This window comes from Danio rerio, chromosome 4 (genome assembly GCF_052040795.2).
Source record: "Danio rerio strain M-AB ecotype USA chromosome 4, GRCz13ab, whole genome shotgun sequence".
NCBI classification, from domain to species: domain Eukaryota; kingdom Metazoa; phylum Chordata; class Actinopteri; order Cypriniformes; family Danionidae; genus Danio; species Danio rerio.
The window spans coordinates 54415001-54432500 of NC_141024.2; the positions used below are offsets into that span (position 1 = coordinate 54415001).

The 17500-nt window shown below is 39.1% G+C and overlaps 1 protein-coding gene across 4 annotated transcripts in view; it reads right to left on the minus strand.

Moving 5' to 3' along the window:
- The window catches only part of zgc:174180, an 83622-nt gene that overhangs the window by 63458 nt on the left and 2664 nt on the right, over window positions 1-17500 (minus strand). Inside the window, exons 1-10 of one of the 4 annotated variants that reach the window (XM_087245823.2) lie at window positions 16343-17500; window positions 12590-12636; window positions 10160-10210; window positions 9879-9986; window positions 8578-8685; window positions 8378-8432; window positions 7280-7475; window positions 5420-7184; window positions 1857-2030; window positions 1569-1742 (exon numbers count right to left, since the gene is read on the minus strand). The exon at window positions 16343-17500 is cut by the window's right edge and continues 2664 nt beyond it. In XM_087245823.2, coding sequence (XP_087101949.1) covers window positions 1569-1742; window positions 1857-2030; window positions 5420-7184; window positions 7280-7475; window positions 8378-8432; window positions 8578-8685; window positions 9879-9986; window positions 10160-10210; window positions 12590-12636; window positions 16343-16471 — 2807 coding nt within the window. In that variant the 5' untranslated portion in view covers window positions 16472-17500. Of the gene's footprint in view, window positions 1-1568; window positions 1743-1856; window positions 2031-5419; window positions 7185-7279; window positions 7476-8377; window positions 8433-8577; window positions 8686-9878; window positions 9987-10159; window positions 10279-12589; window positions 12637-12804; window positions 13017-13352; window positions 13434-16342 lie in introns of those variants that run through there. The other 3 variants (XM_087245825.2, NM_001443146.1, NM_001111254.3) reach the window with 3 other exon arrangements.

The following is a 17500-nucleotide window of genomic DNA, read 5'->3' on the forward strand; positions in this document are numbered from 1 at the left end:
TGCTCATGTCAACAGCAGTGATGAACACACACATCCTGATCAGCTCTCCTTATTGATCACATCAGCAAACACACACACACACACACACACACACACACACACACACACACACACACTCAACAAGGACTCGACATCATCTGTAGAAGTTCATATCAATATAAATAAAATATTACCCCAGCACATTTGGGCTCCACATCTGGTAATATTTAAGGGCTGTTCACACAGAAAGTGATGTTGAATGTCGACACCCACAGACAGACACAACCTGGTAAAGTTTTCAAACAGTGAACTGAGACTGCAACTATTAGTGAAATCTATATTAAAGCTCTTCAAATATGATTTAGATTTACAGTAATTGTTTTTCATGTTTAAATCTGATTTATTCTTGTGTTTAAAGCGTTTGTCATTCCTCTACTTCAGTGTCTCAGACTCATTCAGAAATGATTATTAAATGCTGGATTAATGCACAAGAGAGTTTGGCGAACACGTTTTACACCATTTCAAATATATATTATATGTGCAGCTGTATAAGTCACATACAGCGCTCAGCATAATGGAGGACAGCCCATTCTGAAAACCAAGACTTTCCTCCATTTCTCAGTCAATTTAGGCAGTGTATTCTGCTGCATTTAAACAGAACACATTTATTACACTGATTTATTCATGAACATCATATTTTAGTCACCAAACATATTCAGAAATTCAAAGACAAAACAATTAAATTCAGGCTAAATATAAATTTGTATTTACTATTTTTCTATAAACACATAGATTTAAGTGTGCTAGTTTTTGGACGTTATCTTAAGTTATTTTGTTAGATGAGCTCCAGATTTGGCTAATCTATTGTATATGCACAAATATAATACTGTAGAGCCTCCTATTAAAATATGAATGTAAAAGAGAGATTAGTGAGGGCTGTACTTATATATGCTGAGCACTGTATATTGTTCACCCAGAGTGTTTACATGGTCACACAGCAGTAACACAACAAGCATTGAGTTTGGGCTAGCTTCTGCAGATGGACATTGCTGTACACTGCCCTTGATGGGTGAGTGGGGGAGTGTCTGTTGTCTCTCAGGTGTGAATTATTCATGAGCATTGTCACTCACACATACAGCTGAGATCACCCAAAACAAACTTAACAAAACGTAGATCATTGTAATGTTTTCTCTGAATGAGAGAACAGAATAATTTCACATAATTGTGCAGTAAATATTCTAGTCTACAAGACTGCTTACTATAAACTCTTGTTCAGGCACATTCAGTCTGGTTTTAGATTCGTATTTCAGCTACATTTGTTTCTCCAAAACCTACTAACCACACATAATATTTATTTCTACAAAACAGATGTCAGGGCAGGTCAAAACATCTCAGGGGTCCCAAAATCACCTCAAACCCCTGAGGGTTAACTACAGGTATAGTATGAGCAGTGTGAAACACAATCACTGATAAACCATAATTCCTGTTATCTGGGGTTTAGTATCACCCAGGGTTAACATGTTCAAGCATGAAGAGCTCTAATATGAAACTGTCTGACTGTAGTTATTGTAGAGTGGAGAATCATTTACCTCAGTGTGTCCAGTTTACAGTGTTGACTCTTCAGTCCATCAGAGAGCTTCTTCACTCCTGAATCCTGCAGGTCATTGTTACTCAGGTCCAGCTCTCTCAGCACACAGTTTGAGGATTGTAGAGCTGAAGACAAACTCTCACAGCACTCAACAGTGAGATTACACATGACCAAGCTGAGAAAGAAGAACACACATTACCAAAAACCACACTGTTAATGTGATCTGTCAAAACAAAACAAAAAAATCAATCAATCAATCAATCAAGCAAGCAGGTGTTTAAACTCAGACCTCAGTGTCTCCAGTTTACAGTGTTGACTCTTCAGTCCATCAGAGAGCTTCTTCACTCCTGAATCCTGCAGGTCATTGTTACTCAGGTCCAGCTCTCTCAGCACACAGTTTGAGGATTGTAGAACTGAAGACAAACTCTCACAGGACCGAACAGTGAGTTTACAGCTCTGTAGCCTGTGTAGAGGACAAACACAATATGTATGTGTTAATCTGGAGTGTTTAATAGTCTGAAGCACGTCTGACTGTAGTGACTGGTTTAACTTCACTAGTTAGTGAGCACATCTGCTGATTTTAGCTTTAAATAGTATTAATGTCTATAAAACACAATTAAAAGGCTTGCTTCAGATGTTCCAATAGCCCAACTCTTTATTAATGTAACGAGGAGACTGACACGGAGGGATCCATTTCAGTATTTAATAGACACAGTTCAATCACAAACATACAATACACACTAAAGTGCGAACTCACATCAACAGCATTCAATATAGATCGTGGGGCTGGCGGCTGACAGACACAGAGTGATTTACCAGGCATAGATCAGAGGCAGGCGGCGTGGTTCAGAGTCCGTATAACAAGCGTGTGTCGTGGGCAGGCGGCGTGGTTCAGAGTCCGTATAACTAGCGTGGGTCGTGGGCAGGCGGCGTGGTTCAGAGTCTGTATAACAAGCGTGTGTCGTGGGCAGGCGGCGTGGTTCAGAGTCCGTATAACTAGCGTGGGTCGTGGGCAAGCGGCGTGGTTCAGAGTCTGTATAACTAGCCTGGGTTGAGGGCAGGCAGAAGGCAACTCAGAGTCAGAAACAGTCCAGGGTAAAGCACAGAAGATCAGGCAGGGAATAACGCTAAGAAATGTTGGCCGTGGCTTCGCAATGAGACTGGTGTTTGAGTGTGGCTTATAAAGGGAGCGTGGGTCGTTAACTGGATTCAGTTCAGGTGTGTGCACAATCAGTCTAGGTGGATGATGTAATGCTTAGAAGTCCGGGGATGGCGGCCTCTGCTGGCCAGCAAGGGGAATGACTGGGACTGAGTCGGTGACAATTAAACTCCTTACACAGCAAAAGAATATTTTTATTTTATTTTATTTATTGTTATTATTATTGTTTTAATTATGGTTTTATTTATTATTATTATTTAACAAACAAAGCAATGACTATAATCAAATTCAAAAATTTAAAATTGAAATTCAGTTCAGGTTTAAACTCCGAGTTGGTTGAACCTCCTCTCTGAAACAGACCCCAGCTCTAAAACCTGACTGAAATTTATCAAAAACATTATTATTAAACATGAAATCATTCAGCTGTACAGACACAATCCTCTCTAAAACCTTTAGATAAAAGGCCAGAATTACAGGATCTGCCCTGGTTTACTGTCTAGTAGTCCCTGCCTTGGCTTTATCCTCCTCTCGGTCCACCTGCCTGTCAGTTTCCCCCTCACCATCTGTCCTGTACTCTGTCATGGTTTCATTAACCTGTCTCTCCCCCGTCACCCTTGTCCACTGTAACACCTCCAGCTGCTGAACTCACTCTTGTCATGTGTTTTCCTCTGAGGATTATCTGGAATCTGCTCCTAGAAGGGAGCTGTGTCATGGTTGTGGTTGTCCTGTCCTTGTACTGTTGTGTTGTCCTTGTGTTCTCTGTGTTCACCCCAGTTTTCCCCATATTACTTGCCCAGTTACTCTTCACCCCCTTGTTAACTCACTAGTCTCTGTGTTTAAGCTCCTCTGTTTCAGTCATTATGTGTTGATCATAGTTTGCTGTATGTGTGTGTGTTTCTCTTGCTTGTGTTTTCTGCTCTTCAGCTCTGGCATTTTCTTTGTGTATGGATTATATTTAACATTAGAACTGAACCTAGATCCAGCTCTTGCATGTGTTTTGCCTGCCTGCACGATAAGAAGATAAAATAAAGAAGAGGGTTGCATGGCTTTTCATTGGTAAGCACTTTCGCCTAACAACAAGAAGGCCGCTGCTTTGAGTCCCAGCTCCTGTTTCCCCCACAGTGTGAAGACATTTGGTATAGGTGAATTGAGTTAACAAAACTGACCATAGTGTATGAGTGTGTGTCTGTGTCATTGTTACCTGATAATTATCAGCATAGATATGAGTCAAAATAGACAGAATGGAGAAAACATCAGTGGGATCATTCCACTCCAGTCCAGAAAGAACTTTAAAGGTGCTGTATCATTTTATAGCTGACTTGTGTGCAATTTAGATGATAACAGCCATATCACACTGCAGCCCAAGACAGGTTACTCCCTGAAGCTAAGCAGGGCTGAGCCTGGCCAGTGCCTGGCTGTGAGACCACTAGGGAAAACTAGGTTGCTGTTAGAAGTGGTGTTAGTGAGGCCAGCAGGGGGCGCACATCCTGTGGTCTGCATGAGTCCTAATGCCCTAGTGAAAGTGAAGGGGACACTACACTGTCAGTGGGTGCCGTCTTTCGGATGAGACATTAAACCGTGGTCCTGACTCTGTGTGGTCTTTAAAAATCCCATGGCACTTCTCATAAAGAGCAGGGGTGTAGCCCCGGTGTCCTGGCCAAAGTCCCTCAATAGGCCCTTACGATCATGGCCTCCCAATCATCCCCATGTCTTTTTATGACAGCTAAACACCATTAGCTATTGACCTACATGGTAGGAAAAACAACTGGTGTGTAAGTCAATGGTTACAGGTTTCAGTTTTCTTCAAATTATCTTCTTTTATGTTCAACAGGAGAAAACAAAGTTTTAGAAAGGTTTATAACCATGAAGAGTGAGTAAGAATTAGTAAATTCACTTTTTGGGTAAACTATCACTTACACAACCACTGCCAAAACCTAAATCTGAATGTTATTTAAAAAAGCACTAAAACATTACATAATGAACAATTATTAATGTATTTAGCAGTTTAGTTGATATCAATATTGTTCATGCTCATTAACATGATGTCATGTCATTTCTTATTTTCATCCGCTTATCCATGGCCGGGTCGCAGGGGCAGCAGTCTTAGGAGAGAACCTCAGACTTCCCTCTCCCCAAACACTTGCACCAGCTCCTCCGGGTGGATCCTGAGGCATTCCCAGGCCAGCTGAGAGACATAGTCCCTCCAGCGTGTCCTGGGTCTTCGCCGAGGCCTCCTCCCGGTGGGACAGATGCCCGAGCCAACTCAGCTGACTTCTGCTCTTCAGTGTTTGAACTCTCAGCAGTGAAAAGTAAACCACACTGAACTGAACTAAACTGAACATCAACACAATACTGAACTGACACTGTTTCAATTTACTATGATCTTCTATGTGAAGCTGCTTTGATGCAATCTACATTGTTAAAGTGCTATAGAAATAAAGATGAATTGAATTGTCGATGTGGAGGTGCAGTGGCTCTACTCTGAGCTCCTCCCATATGGCAGAGCTCCAGACCCTGTCTATAAGGGTGCGCTCTGCAACCCTGCGAAGCAAACTCATTTTGGCTGCTTGTATCCAAAATCTTGTCCTTTCGGTCGTGACCTAAATCTCATGACCATTAACATAATATACTGTATTATTTAAATTCAGGAAATGTCTACTACTTAGATGAAAAAAAGAAGGACGTTGACTTACAGAGCTCTTTTGGAGGTTTTGATGACTGCTGATAGTCTGATGAGACACTCGTCTGATCTCTGATATTTCTGAAGCTCAAACTCCTCCAGCTCCTCCTCTGAGGTCAACAACACAAAGACCAGAGCAGACCACTCGGCAGGTGAAAGGTAAGAAGACAGACGTCCTCTACTGAGGAGAGACTGAATCTGTTTCAGCAGAGTTTGGTCGTTCAGTTCATTCAGACAGTAGAACAGATTGATGAATCTCTCTGGAGACAGATTCCCTTTAAGTTTCTGCTTGATGTAGGCAATTATTTCCTCTTTGCTCTGGTCTCTGTCATCCTGCTGTGTCAACAGGCCTCGTAAGAGTTGTCGATTAGACTGGAGAGACAGACCGAGAAGGAAGCGAAGGTAAAGGTCCAGATGTCCATTCTCACTTTCCAGAGCCTTGTCCACTGCAGTCTTCAGCAAATCAGTCATGGACTTATCTCTGCTTTTTTCTGCTTGTGTCTTGCCGCTGTCTAGAATCAGATGTTGATAAAGGGCTGCAATGAACTCCTGAATGCTCAAGTGAAGAAAGCAGTACATGGTACCAAGAATGATTCCCGTCTCCTCCTTAAAGATCTGGGTACACATGCCAGAGTACACCGATGCCTTATAGACGTCAATGCCACAGTCTGTCAGATCGCTCTCATAGAAGATCACATTGTTTCTTTCCAGCTGCTGGAAGGCCAGTTTCCCCAGTGAAAGGATGAGCTTTGGATCCCAGGAGACATCTGCTGTGTTTTCTCCATCAAACTTTCTTCTGCTCTGCTGGATCTGAAAGCGGAGAAAGTGTGTGTACATCTGTGTCAGAGTCTTGGGGGATTCCTGCAGTGTTTCAGCATGAGCCCTGTGTTTCAGTTTCAGTATGTTCTGGAGAACAGTGGCTGAAATCCAGCAGAAGACTGGGATGTGGCACATAATAAAGAGACTCTTTGACTGTTTAATGTGATCAATGATTTCTCTGGCCTGATTCTGATCTGTGAGTCTCTTTCTGAAGTACTCCTCCTTTTGGGCATCATTGAATCCTCGTATCTCTGTCAGCCGGTCGATACAGTCAGCAGGAATCTTACTGGCAGCTGCTGGTCTGCTGGTGATCCAGATGAGAGCAGAAGGAAGCAGATTTCCCTTGATGAGGTTCGTCAGGAGAACATCCAGAGAGACTGCTGAAGATACATCACGACACGTCTCATTACCAACAAAGTTCAGAGGAAGACGACATTCATCCAATCCATCAAGGATGAACAGGACTTTGAATCGTGTGCTTCTTGTAAGGTTCAGTCCTTTAGTCTCTGGGAAAAACTGAGTTATGAGGTCTTTTAAACTTTGTCTTTCTTTCTCCTTTAAGTTCATCTCTCTGAATGGAAGAGGAAATATGAAGCTGATGTCTTGATTTTCTTTCCCTTCAGCCCAATCCAGAACAAACTTTTGCACAGAGACTGATTTCCCGATGCCAGCAACTCCTTTTGTCAGGACAGTTCTGATCTGCTCGTCTTGTTCAGCTGCTTCAAACAAATGTTTGCATTTAACCTGTATCTCTAGTGACTGATGACGTCTGGAAGCAGCTTCAATCTGTCTGATCTCATGTTCAGTGTTGACCTGTTCACTCGCACCCTGAGTGATGTAGAGATCTGTGTAGATGTTATTCAGAAGTGTGGAGTCTCCTTGCTGAGCAATTCCTTCAAACACACTTTGATATTTCCTCTTCAGGCTACATTTAAGCTGATTAATGTAGAGCAGCTCATCTAAACACAGAAGCAGAGAAACAGAGAGATTTAGTCTTGACTTTTCCAGCTATATTAGTAAGTGTCAGTCTGACAGATACCCATGAGTCTCTTACCCTGGAGAGTATCAGCAGCTTGATCTTGCTTCATCTCTCTCAGGAAGAAGAGTGTGAGATCAAGAGCTGCTTCTGTGATAATGCTTCTGTCCTCATTAAACTCCTTTACAAACTGTTTTCTGTTTTTGTCTTGTAAGATTTTCCTAAAGTTTTCCAGTTGATTGTTCAGAAATCTGATCATTTTACTCTCAAGATTCTATGATTGAAGAAAAGAGAAGATCAATATTTAAATAAAACATTCATTAACATACAGTTGTGCGTCCACAAACTACTCAATAAAGACAAAAAAAGACATTATAATATGAGTCTGTTGAACGCTTGATTCTGATTGGCTGATAAACTTTGTAAGGTGTTGTTATTTTCAGATAAACACACAGCTAAAGCAGATTTGGCAGGATTTGAGCACATGACAGTTCCATATCTCTACACTGAATGATTCCAGTAACTTCACAGTCAAACATCACATCAAAACACACAGAAAGCTTTGGATTTGTAAGAAACTAGTTTCACACACAGGAGAAGTTTGAGGACAAAAACCTGACAAATGTCTGGAACACAACATGGCGGCTTTAGCTGTGGGAACATCAGCATCCCAGCAAACAGATTTCAATTATTACATTTATATTTAAAAGAAGTCTAATAGATGTTTAACAACAGCCCAAAACTAGACTAGTCATCAGATATGCAGCAGTGTGAATCTGTCTGATCTGTGTTTTTGAGGACTAGTCTAGTTCTGGACTATAGTTAGATGTTTAGTAGATTTTTAGGTGTATCAGCTTAAATTTAGCCTTTTTTGGTCTGGCTATCATTGTTTAGACATCTATTAAAAACTGCAGAATAATCCACTCTGGTCTGTTGAATTATTAGAAAATAATACATAATAAATGTGTAACGTGTGTGAACTATTCACGAATAATTTAATGATTTGCAGTCAATTATTCCTCACTTGACAAATACTTTTTAATTCTTAACATCTTTAATTACATGAAAAATAACAGTTATAAATGAAATGTGTTGCAGATGCAGGATCTTTTCCAGTAAACATTTTCTGTGTTATATTTACAATTTTAAATATGAATCAAAATGAGTTTTTCCTACCTGGAAGATCCACTGGAGATTGTCTGAATAAGAAACTAAATCTGCCACTAGGTGTCTGTAAATGAGTCAAAGTCATTGAGTTATTTGATTCATCCACACTACTGATTCATTCCAAAGTGATTCTCTTTACTGGATTGTTGGTTCACAATAATATGCCTGAAACAATCCATGTGTGATCAATAATGTAAAACACAAAATACCTTCTGGCAGATGATGGTGTTTTCTCTCTGAGGTCTGGTGGTGGATGATTCATTGACCGGTCACTCTTCAGAGACACAGAGCTGGACACACATGATCCTGATCTCACACTGAACCCACAAACACACCAGAGGAATAAACTAGTACACCTTGGTACACCTTGTATTAAGACTGACAGATGAGACAATTATTGGGAAAACACACATTTCACCAGGCACAAAACTAGCACAAAGTAACTCTTAGCTCAAGGTCAGGCTGATCAGGTCTGTTAAACAGATTAGACTTACAGTGCGTACAGAAAGTATTCAGACCCACTCTTTGTTCTGTTGTGGTCATTTGCTAAAATAATTTAAGTTCATTGTTTCCTCATTAATGTCCACACAGCAGCCCATACTGACAGAACAACACTGAACTGTAGACGTTTTTGCAGATTTATTAATAAAGAAAAGCTGAAATATCACATGGTTCAGACGCTTTGCTGTGAACTCAGCTGCTGTCCATTTCTTCTGATCCTCCTTGAGATGGTTCTTCACCTTCAGTTGAGTCCAGCTGTGTTTGATTCCACTGATTGGACTTGATTAAAGCCACACACCTGTCTATATAAGAGCTTACAGCTCACAATGCATCTCAGAGCCAACGACAATCATGAGGTCAGAGGAACTGCCTGAACAGCTCAGAGACTGAATTGAGGCAAGACACAGATCTGGCCGAGGTTACAGAAACATTTCTGCTGCACTGAAGGTTCCTCAGAGCACAGTGGCCCCATAATCCTTTAATAGATGTGTGGGACGACCAAACATTTTCCAGAACTGGCTAAACTGAGCTGTCAATAGATCTGTCAAATGCTCTGATCCACTGATTTACAACAAAATAAATGTAAAGGTATTGAAGCTTCATGAAGCAGCGCTCCAAAATCAGCCATCAGCTCTGTTTACTGGAGTACTCTTGTGGATTAGCGGTGTGTTACTCGTTCATGTACACTCAGAGCGTGTTTCGCTGGTGTGTGTTTTAATCTTCTGTGTTTATTGTTAGCTGTCTGGATATTGGATTACTCTTTGTGGATTACTCTTGATTATGATTGATTCGGTTTTGTCCCCTTGCCTGTCTAAAAGATACTCTGAATAAGAAACTAAAACCATCACTAGGTGTCTGTAAATGTCTAAATTCACCAAAAGTCATTAAGTCATTTGAGTAATCCAAACAACTTATTCATTTACTAATGACTCTATTTTCTGGATTGTTGGTTCTCAATAACATGTTCAATACAGTCCAAGTGTGATCAATAATGTAAAACACTAAATACCTTTTGACTGATGATGGTGTTTTCTCACTGAGGTCTGGAGGAACATCACCTTTAGACCAGTCACTCTTCAGAGACACAGAGCTGGACACACATGATCCTGATCTCACACTGAACACACAAACACACCAGAGGAATAAACTGCAGGACAAACTTCAGTCTCCTTTACAAGAGTTTATCAGACAAATATGAGTTTGTTCAGTTTAATTCAGCACAGACTAATAGTTGACTGAAGGTCTGTCTGTTGTCATGTTGAAATAATGGTGTAGAAACAGAGTCAATACCTGTGTTTCTCTGAGAGAGAGTCCTTTACTCGCTCCTCTGCCATACTGCAACTAAAACACCAATGCAGACATTAGCAGAGCTTTCAGCAAACAATCATACACACATACATATATATATAGTCCTTAACATGAATGCAGTTGGTTTAACCCTGATCTGACATCTCAGCTGTTTCACATTTGATTTAAGGTAAATGCATGTTATATAGAGTTTATCAAGAGAAGTTCAGGTTCAGCCAATTGTTGATTTAGTGAGTATTAAAATGTCTCTCTACTAAAGAGGCTCTTTGGTTAATGAGTTACTCTGACGGTCAAAGGTTAAATGCAGTGTTGTTTAAGGATCGTCAGCTTGTTGTTTTCAGCAGCTTTTCTTCCTGTTCAACTGAAGGTCTGCTTTAACTTTACTTTTGATTTGGTGACTCTGAATGTTTAGAGTTATATTTAATGCTGAATTATTGGACACTATTGAGTCAGTCTGATATAGAAGAGCACAAACACTTTAAAGGGATTAAAAATAAAGCTTTTAGACACAGTGTTTAAATGAGCGTGTTTGACTCAGTGTTTAATCTGTGTTTGAGGATTTGATCTTCAGGATCAGACATTTAAATCACACTCACACATATAAACCCTTCATCATCTCCACAAATCAGCGTAATGTAGAAGTGTTAAACTCACATGCAGAAGTACAGACGCTCTTGTGCAGCAGGAACACAATCTGAGCTCTTTCACTCTTTCACTTCACTAAAACACACCTGTGTGATCTACAGGTATATCCTGAAATATTACTGGCTGCACAGAGTGACACTGACATGAATATTCATGAGACTCTCCTGACTGTGGGCGTGTCCTGAAGACGAGTGTGCTGAAGGAAGATTTAGAGAAGGTATTTAAGATTAAATCTGAGAGGTCTCTGAAGAATATTTAGAGTAATGTTGAACCTATAAAATAAGATTAGAGATTTATATATAAATGAGTACACCTCATACAGATCTCTCTGCTATATTATTATTATTTTCTATAGGATGCTGTTCAATAATATTCAATAAGTGTGTTTATACAATAGATTAGTCAGTACCAAAGGCAAAACTGAACTAACTGAACAAAATAACTGAAGATCACAGTGAAGAGAAACAGCACACACAAATGAATAATGTTTAACCAGAGGACAAATCAAGAAAACCATTAAACAGCATTACATTCAGTTCAAATGTTGTAGTTTGTCTTTTATTTATTGTTTGCAGCACATAATGTCGATGTACATGTGTTATCTCTCTATTTCTGAAGGGGTTTTTAGACTCTTATTTTAATCAATATATCCGTTTATCTACACTCGCTATTACAATACAGATGTTAAATACAATTTTTTTGTGGTCATTACTTAAAATTCAGGATAAATGTCAATAAAAATATTAATATTTCTCCTCAGAAACTAAGACAGGGTTGACGTGTCTTGGTTATTAGAAATGATTTATTATTATCAGTAAAATCAAATTTAGCAGCTCTTATTTATTTATTTGTTCTTTTTATTATAAGAGCAATCATGTGTGATGTGTGTGTATGTGATTGTGTGTGTGTGTGTGTGTGTGTGTGTGTGTTTGAAAGAGGGAGAGAGCGTGTGTGTGTACGTTTGTGAGAGCAATAGTGTGTGTGTGTGTGTGTGTGTGTGTGTGTGTGTGTGTGTGTGTGTGTGTGTGTGTGTGTGTGTGTGTGTTTGAAAGAGGGAGAGAGCGTGTGTGTGTACGTTTGTGAGAGCAATAGTGTGTGTGTGTGTGTGTGTGTTTGTTTAAGTGAGGGAGAGTGTGTGGTGTGTACGTTTGTGAGAGCAATAGTGTGTGTGTGTGTGTGTGTGTGTGTGTGTGTGTTTGTTTAAGTGAGGGAGAGCGTGTATGTAAGAGAGAGTGTTTGTGTATTTGTGTGTGTGTCTGTGAGGGAGTATGTGTTTGTGCACGCATGAATGTGTGTGTGTGAGAGAGAGTTTGTGTGTAGGAGCATGTGTGTGTGTGATAGAGAGTGTGTGTGTAAGAGCATGTGTGTGTGTTTGTGTGTTGTGTATCTATGTGTGCGCGTGTTTGAGAGAGAGAGTGTTTGAGAGAGCATATGTGTTTGTGAGAGGGATAGTGCGTGTTTGAGTTTGTGTGTGTGTGTGTGAGTGTGAGAGAGGGAGTATGTGTGTTGGAGAGTGTGAGCATGTGTGTGTATGAGTAAGATTGTGTGAGTGCATGAGTGTGTTTGTAAGAGCAATTATGTGTGTGTGTGTGTGTATGTGATTGTGTGTTGTGTATGTGCGTTTGTGAGAGCAATAGTGTGTGTGTGTGTGTGTGTGTGTGCGTAAGAGAGAAAGCGTATGTGTGTGTGTGCATAAGAGAGAAAGCGTGTATGTGTGTGTGTGTGAGAGAGAGCGTGTGTGTGTGTGTGTTTGTCTAGTCTACATACATTTGCGTGGTCCTGCTGTAATCCTCGTCTCTCCTCCATGATCCAGACTGTAAACACACACAGATTCACATTCAGTCAGTACACAAACATCAGCTTATAACACACACACACACACACACACACACACACACACACGCGCACACACACGCGCACACGTGCACACACACGTGCACACACACACACACACACACAAACACACACACACAAACACACACATATATATATAATGCAGTTGGTTTAAGCCTGATCTGACATCTCAGCTGTTTCACATTTGATTAAAGGTAAATGCATGTTATATAGAGTTTATCAAGAGAAGTTCAGGTTCAGCCAATTGTTGATTTAGTGAGTATTAAAATGTCTCTCTACTAAAGAGGCTCTTTGGTTAATGAGTTACTCTGACGGTCAAAGGTTAAATGCAGTGTTGTTTAAGGATCGTCACCTTGTTGTTTTCAGCTTTTCTTCCTGTTCAACTGAAGGTCTGCTTTAACTTTACTTTTGATTTGGTGACTCTGAATGTTTAGAGTTATATTTAATGCTGAATTATTGGACACTATTGAGTCAGTCTGATATAGAAGAGCACAAACACTTTAAAGGGATTAAAAATAAAGCTTTTAGACACAGTGTTTAAATGAGCGTGTTTGACTCAGTGTTTAATCTGTGTTTGAGGATTTGATCTTCAGGATCAGACATTTAAATCACACTCACACATATAAACCCTTCATCATCTCCACAAATCAGCGTAATGTAGAAGTGTTAAACTCACATGCAGAAGTACAGACGCTCTTGTGCAGCAGGAACACAATCTGAGCTCTTTCACTCTTTCACTTCACTAAAACACACCTGTGTGATCTACAGGTATATCCTCAAATATTACTGGCTCCACAGAGTAACACTGACATGAATATTCATGAGACTCTCCTGACTGTGGGCGTGTCCTGAAGACGACACACAAACCACTGGAGCTGAAGATATCTGTGCAGATTCTCTGAGCACGAGTGTGTTGAAAGTGTATTGAAAAAGTATAGTATATATAGTGTCATATATTACAAACATATATGAGAATAGAGAAAAAGGTATTTGAAATAAATCCAAGAGGTCTCTGAAAAATATTTAAAGCAGTGTTGGACCAATAAAATAAATTTACAGATGGAAATGGAAATGAGTACACCCCTTACAGATCTCTCTGATGAATTATTACTTTCTCTCAGATGCTGTTCAATAATATAAGTGTGTTTATACATTAGATTAGTCAGGACTGAAGCCAAAACAGTTTTAAATTTCGCTGAAATGTTCATTCATTCATTTTCTTTTTTGGCCTAGTCCCTGATTTTTATCAAGGGTCACCACAGCGGAATGAACCGCCTACTAACCGGAGCACCTAGAGGAAACCCACGCCAACACTGGGAGAACATGCAAACTCCACACAGAAACACCAACTGACCCAGCTAATGCTCGAACCAGTTACCTTCTAGCTATGAGGAGACAATGGTAACCACTGAGCCACCGTGTCGCCCTAGCTCTTGCAGTTTGTATCTTGTTTATTGTTTGCAGCTCCTCATTTGAGTTTAACTGTATTATCTGTCTATTAGTGAAGGTGTTTGGTGATCACTCTCCTATTTAATCAATATATCTGTTAATCTGTCTTTATTCACATAGATTAAAACACATAGTTAAGGCAGTGTGTTTATTGATGCTGTGGTTGTATATAGAGTAGTCAGTGATTGAAATGGTTGTAAAAGCTTGTCTAAATTGCTGTAAGATGAGAACAGGACAGCTTTAATGAAAGGTTTGGATTATATAATGATCACTCATTTACAGATGTTTGACACCCTTTATCGTCGTCATTTCTCTAAATGTTCAGAACAATACGATAATAAGTCAGTGTGAGTTTTCTGCTTGTTAAAGTAGAGTAAAACAGAAACACAGCTCATTTTCCTCTAGTCATCCTTTAACCAGCTGATGAGACGTGCACTGTTTTAAATGGCTTTTATTTCCTTTATTAAGAAAAGATTCTGTAGATATCTGAACACAACTTCTGGGAAAACATAATGTTTCATTAAACTATTGCTGTGGGCAGAAAACAAATCTGCAAATAGGATTTTTCTAATATAAATGTAGTTATATATGCTTTATCCTTGATATTTAGATCTGCAGGAGAACAAGATTCATGATTATACATCTTTTCCCTCTTGATGAGATGAAATAGTTTAGTGGAAACACAATAAATAAAGCTGAATATATTATTTAAAGGCACGGATGTCGTGTGCAGAGGTAAACTGGGTTCATTTAGGGTTTATAGTGACACTTATGATCTTTTCCTTATCCAGATATTCTTCATTATTAAAATAATATTTTACTCATTTTAATGCTTGTGAACGACTGAACCACAATCTGTGGAGACACTTTTAGATGTAGTGAGAAGACTACACAGCAAATTCATTGGTGTTAAATTTCAAGTGTTGTGGTAATTCAGAGTAAAGTGTTCAAATTCTAGAGTTAGATAAAGGTAAAATAACCCTCTCGGCGTTAGGAGCTGATTTGCCTCCTTGTCATTCAGAGGAACATGTATCTACCTTTGTAGAAAACCCCTGTCTTTAAGAAACTAATCAGAGTGTCTGATCTCGCCCTACACCCTCATTCACCCGGCCCTTACACTAGTCAATTAGTTTAGTCCACTGGACAGAGTGAATGACCACAAATAAGTGAATTCAGACACCTGCTGATGAACACCTGCTGTTAACAAGCACAATCACTGAAGGAAGAAGAAACTGAAGGAAGAAATCAAACTACAGACACAGCGTCACACCAAAGCAACTGAACTACAACAGAGGATTAAACAACTCAATCAAATAACAGCATTAGCAGCTTCACTGAGTACAGTTTGACTTCATTTCTGTAAGAATATTTGACAATCAACAGAGGTTTATATTTTTTTATTGAAGATGTTTAATTTGACCTCACCATCATGGAGATCAGCAAATGTTTCTCTGACTGTTATAGCTGTGTTTCTAAAACGCATCAGTTATAGCGATGTGAAAGCCGATGTGCTGAGGAAGATTCAGACACTGAGTGTAGAGTTATGACCGACCTGATGAGCAGAAAGACTGAACTCAAGCTCTCTGTTCAAGACTGGCTGTGTATTCTGGAGCCTTCTCTCACACACACACACACACACACACACGCACACACACACACACACGCACACACACACACACTGCTGTTACCACAACACAATTTTTTTTATTAACAAGAACCAGCATGTAGTTTTCTAACACAACAAAATCAACAGAGGAGAGGGTATATGATTATTAAATTACACAAATATATTACACACATTTGTTTTTTCAATTTTAGTCATCACCAAGAGTTATTAAGTGCACTTTTACTACAGGAAATGCATATGTAACGCTTCTCTTCCTGATGACACAAATCACTCAGGCGGACACAGAGAACTGCATTCTGCGTTGTTTATTCTGTAACAGAAATACACATCCTCTGGCAACAGTATGCATTTAAACATGCATCTAAAAAACCAAACAAATAGTAAGAAATCCCCCCTGCACATATTAATGTCATCATTCCAGCTACACATAGCATGAGCAAATTTAACCACACAAAGTAGGTCACACACGGCAATCACTCGACAGATTTGATCTAAAACATCACGTAATGTTCATATTGGGCTTGTATGTGTTATTAATATGTGTTAAAATACTAAATTTGTCACATTTAGCTGGAGCACATTTTACCTACCACCTTCCTGCATTCAGCAACCATTTCCTGCTGTAGGCGGGGCTTTGCAGGTGAAAGGTGAAAGAAACAATTACACACTGTTGCCACAAGAGGTCTCTCAACAACCACAAAATAAACAAAATAACCCATTTTGGTGAAAGATTATTTTTACCCTGTTACACATATATACACACATTTATATGCACATATGTTAAAGGAGGAGCATATGCTGACTGTTTTACTTGCTTTTCTATTTGCAGACTTAGAAATCACTTTTATATTCATTTGAATCTCTTTTTCTAGCATCATGAAGAGAGGTTTTGCTTTTCCTAAACTTGTATTTGTGTATGTGAAGTTTACATAATAATATAATAAAGTTTATAATAAAACCAGCATCTTTTAAAGAGCGATGCTCAACATAAAAACCCAAAATCACATGTTCATAAGATAAGGAAAATGATGTTAAAATTTAATGAGCAATAAAAGCTTCAACATTAATCCAAAAATATGGAGTAAATTGGCAAAACCAGAATCAATGTAAAAATAACTTCATTAAAGCTTTCAGAAAAACAGCATTCAGACTCAATATCAGTTTTACACAGACATTTTTAATGGGATAAACTCTATGAAGTCAGAAGCTTAACTCCAGAGAAACAGATACTGACTGAGGTCTGGTCAGGTTTAGGAGGATAAACAGGAAGCGCTGATGTACATACACTGCTTTTGTACAGCATGTGTAGACCAGCAGGTTTTGCCCCAGTCACTATCGTAAACTCCTGTAATGGAGGAATTGTGTATCTTGTGATCAATTCTGTAAGTGTAAATAATGTTCCTTCATTATCAAATAATTGATTCACTAATATTAGTCTGTTGTTATATCGACTGTGAAAGAATATTGATTTATTTTTATACAGGATATTGGCATTATTCCAAATAAGAAAACCGTGAGGAGAAGTTGTGTTTATAAATCAGTCTCCATGTTGTGAGCACTTGTTAGTGAAGTATAGAGAGTTTGATTAGGAGTTTTTCAATTGAATAATTACACATTAAAATAAATACTAAACCCCCATATGAGAGAAATGAAACAGGGGATAATATTACAGACAGATGAAGTATTTAGTCTTATCCAATTAAATATCCAGTATAATTTAGACTGCCCTTATCATATGAGTTCAGCAT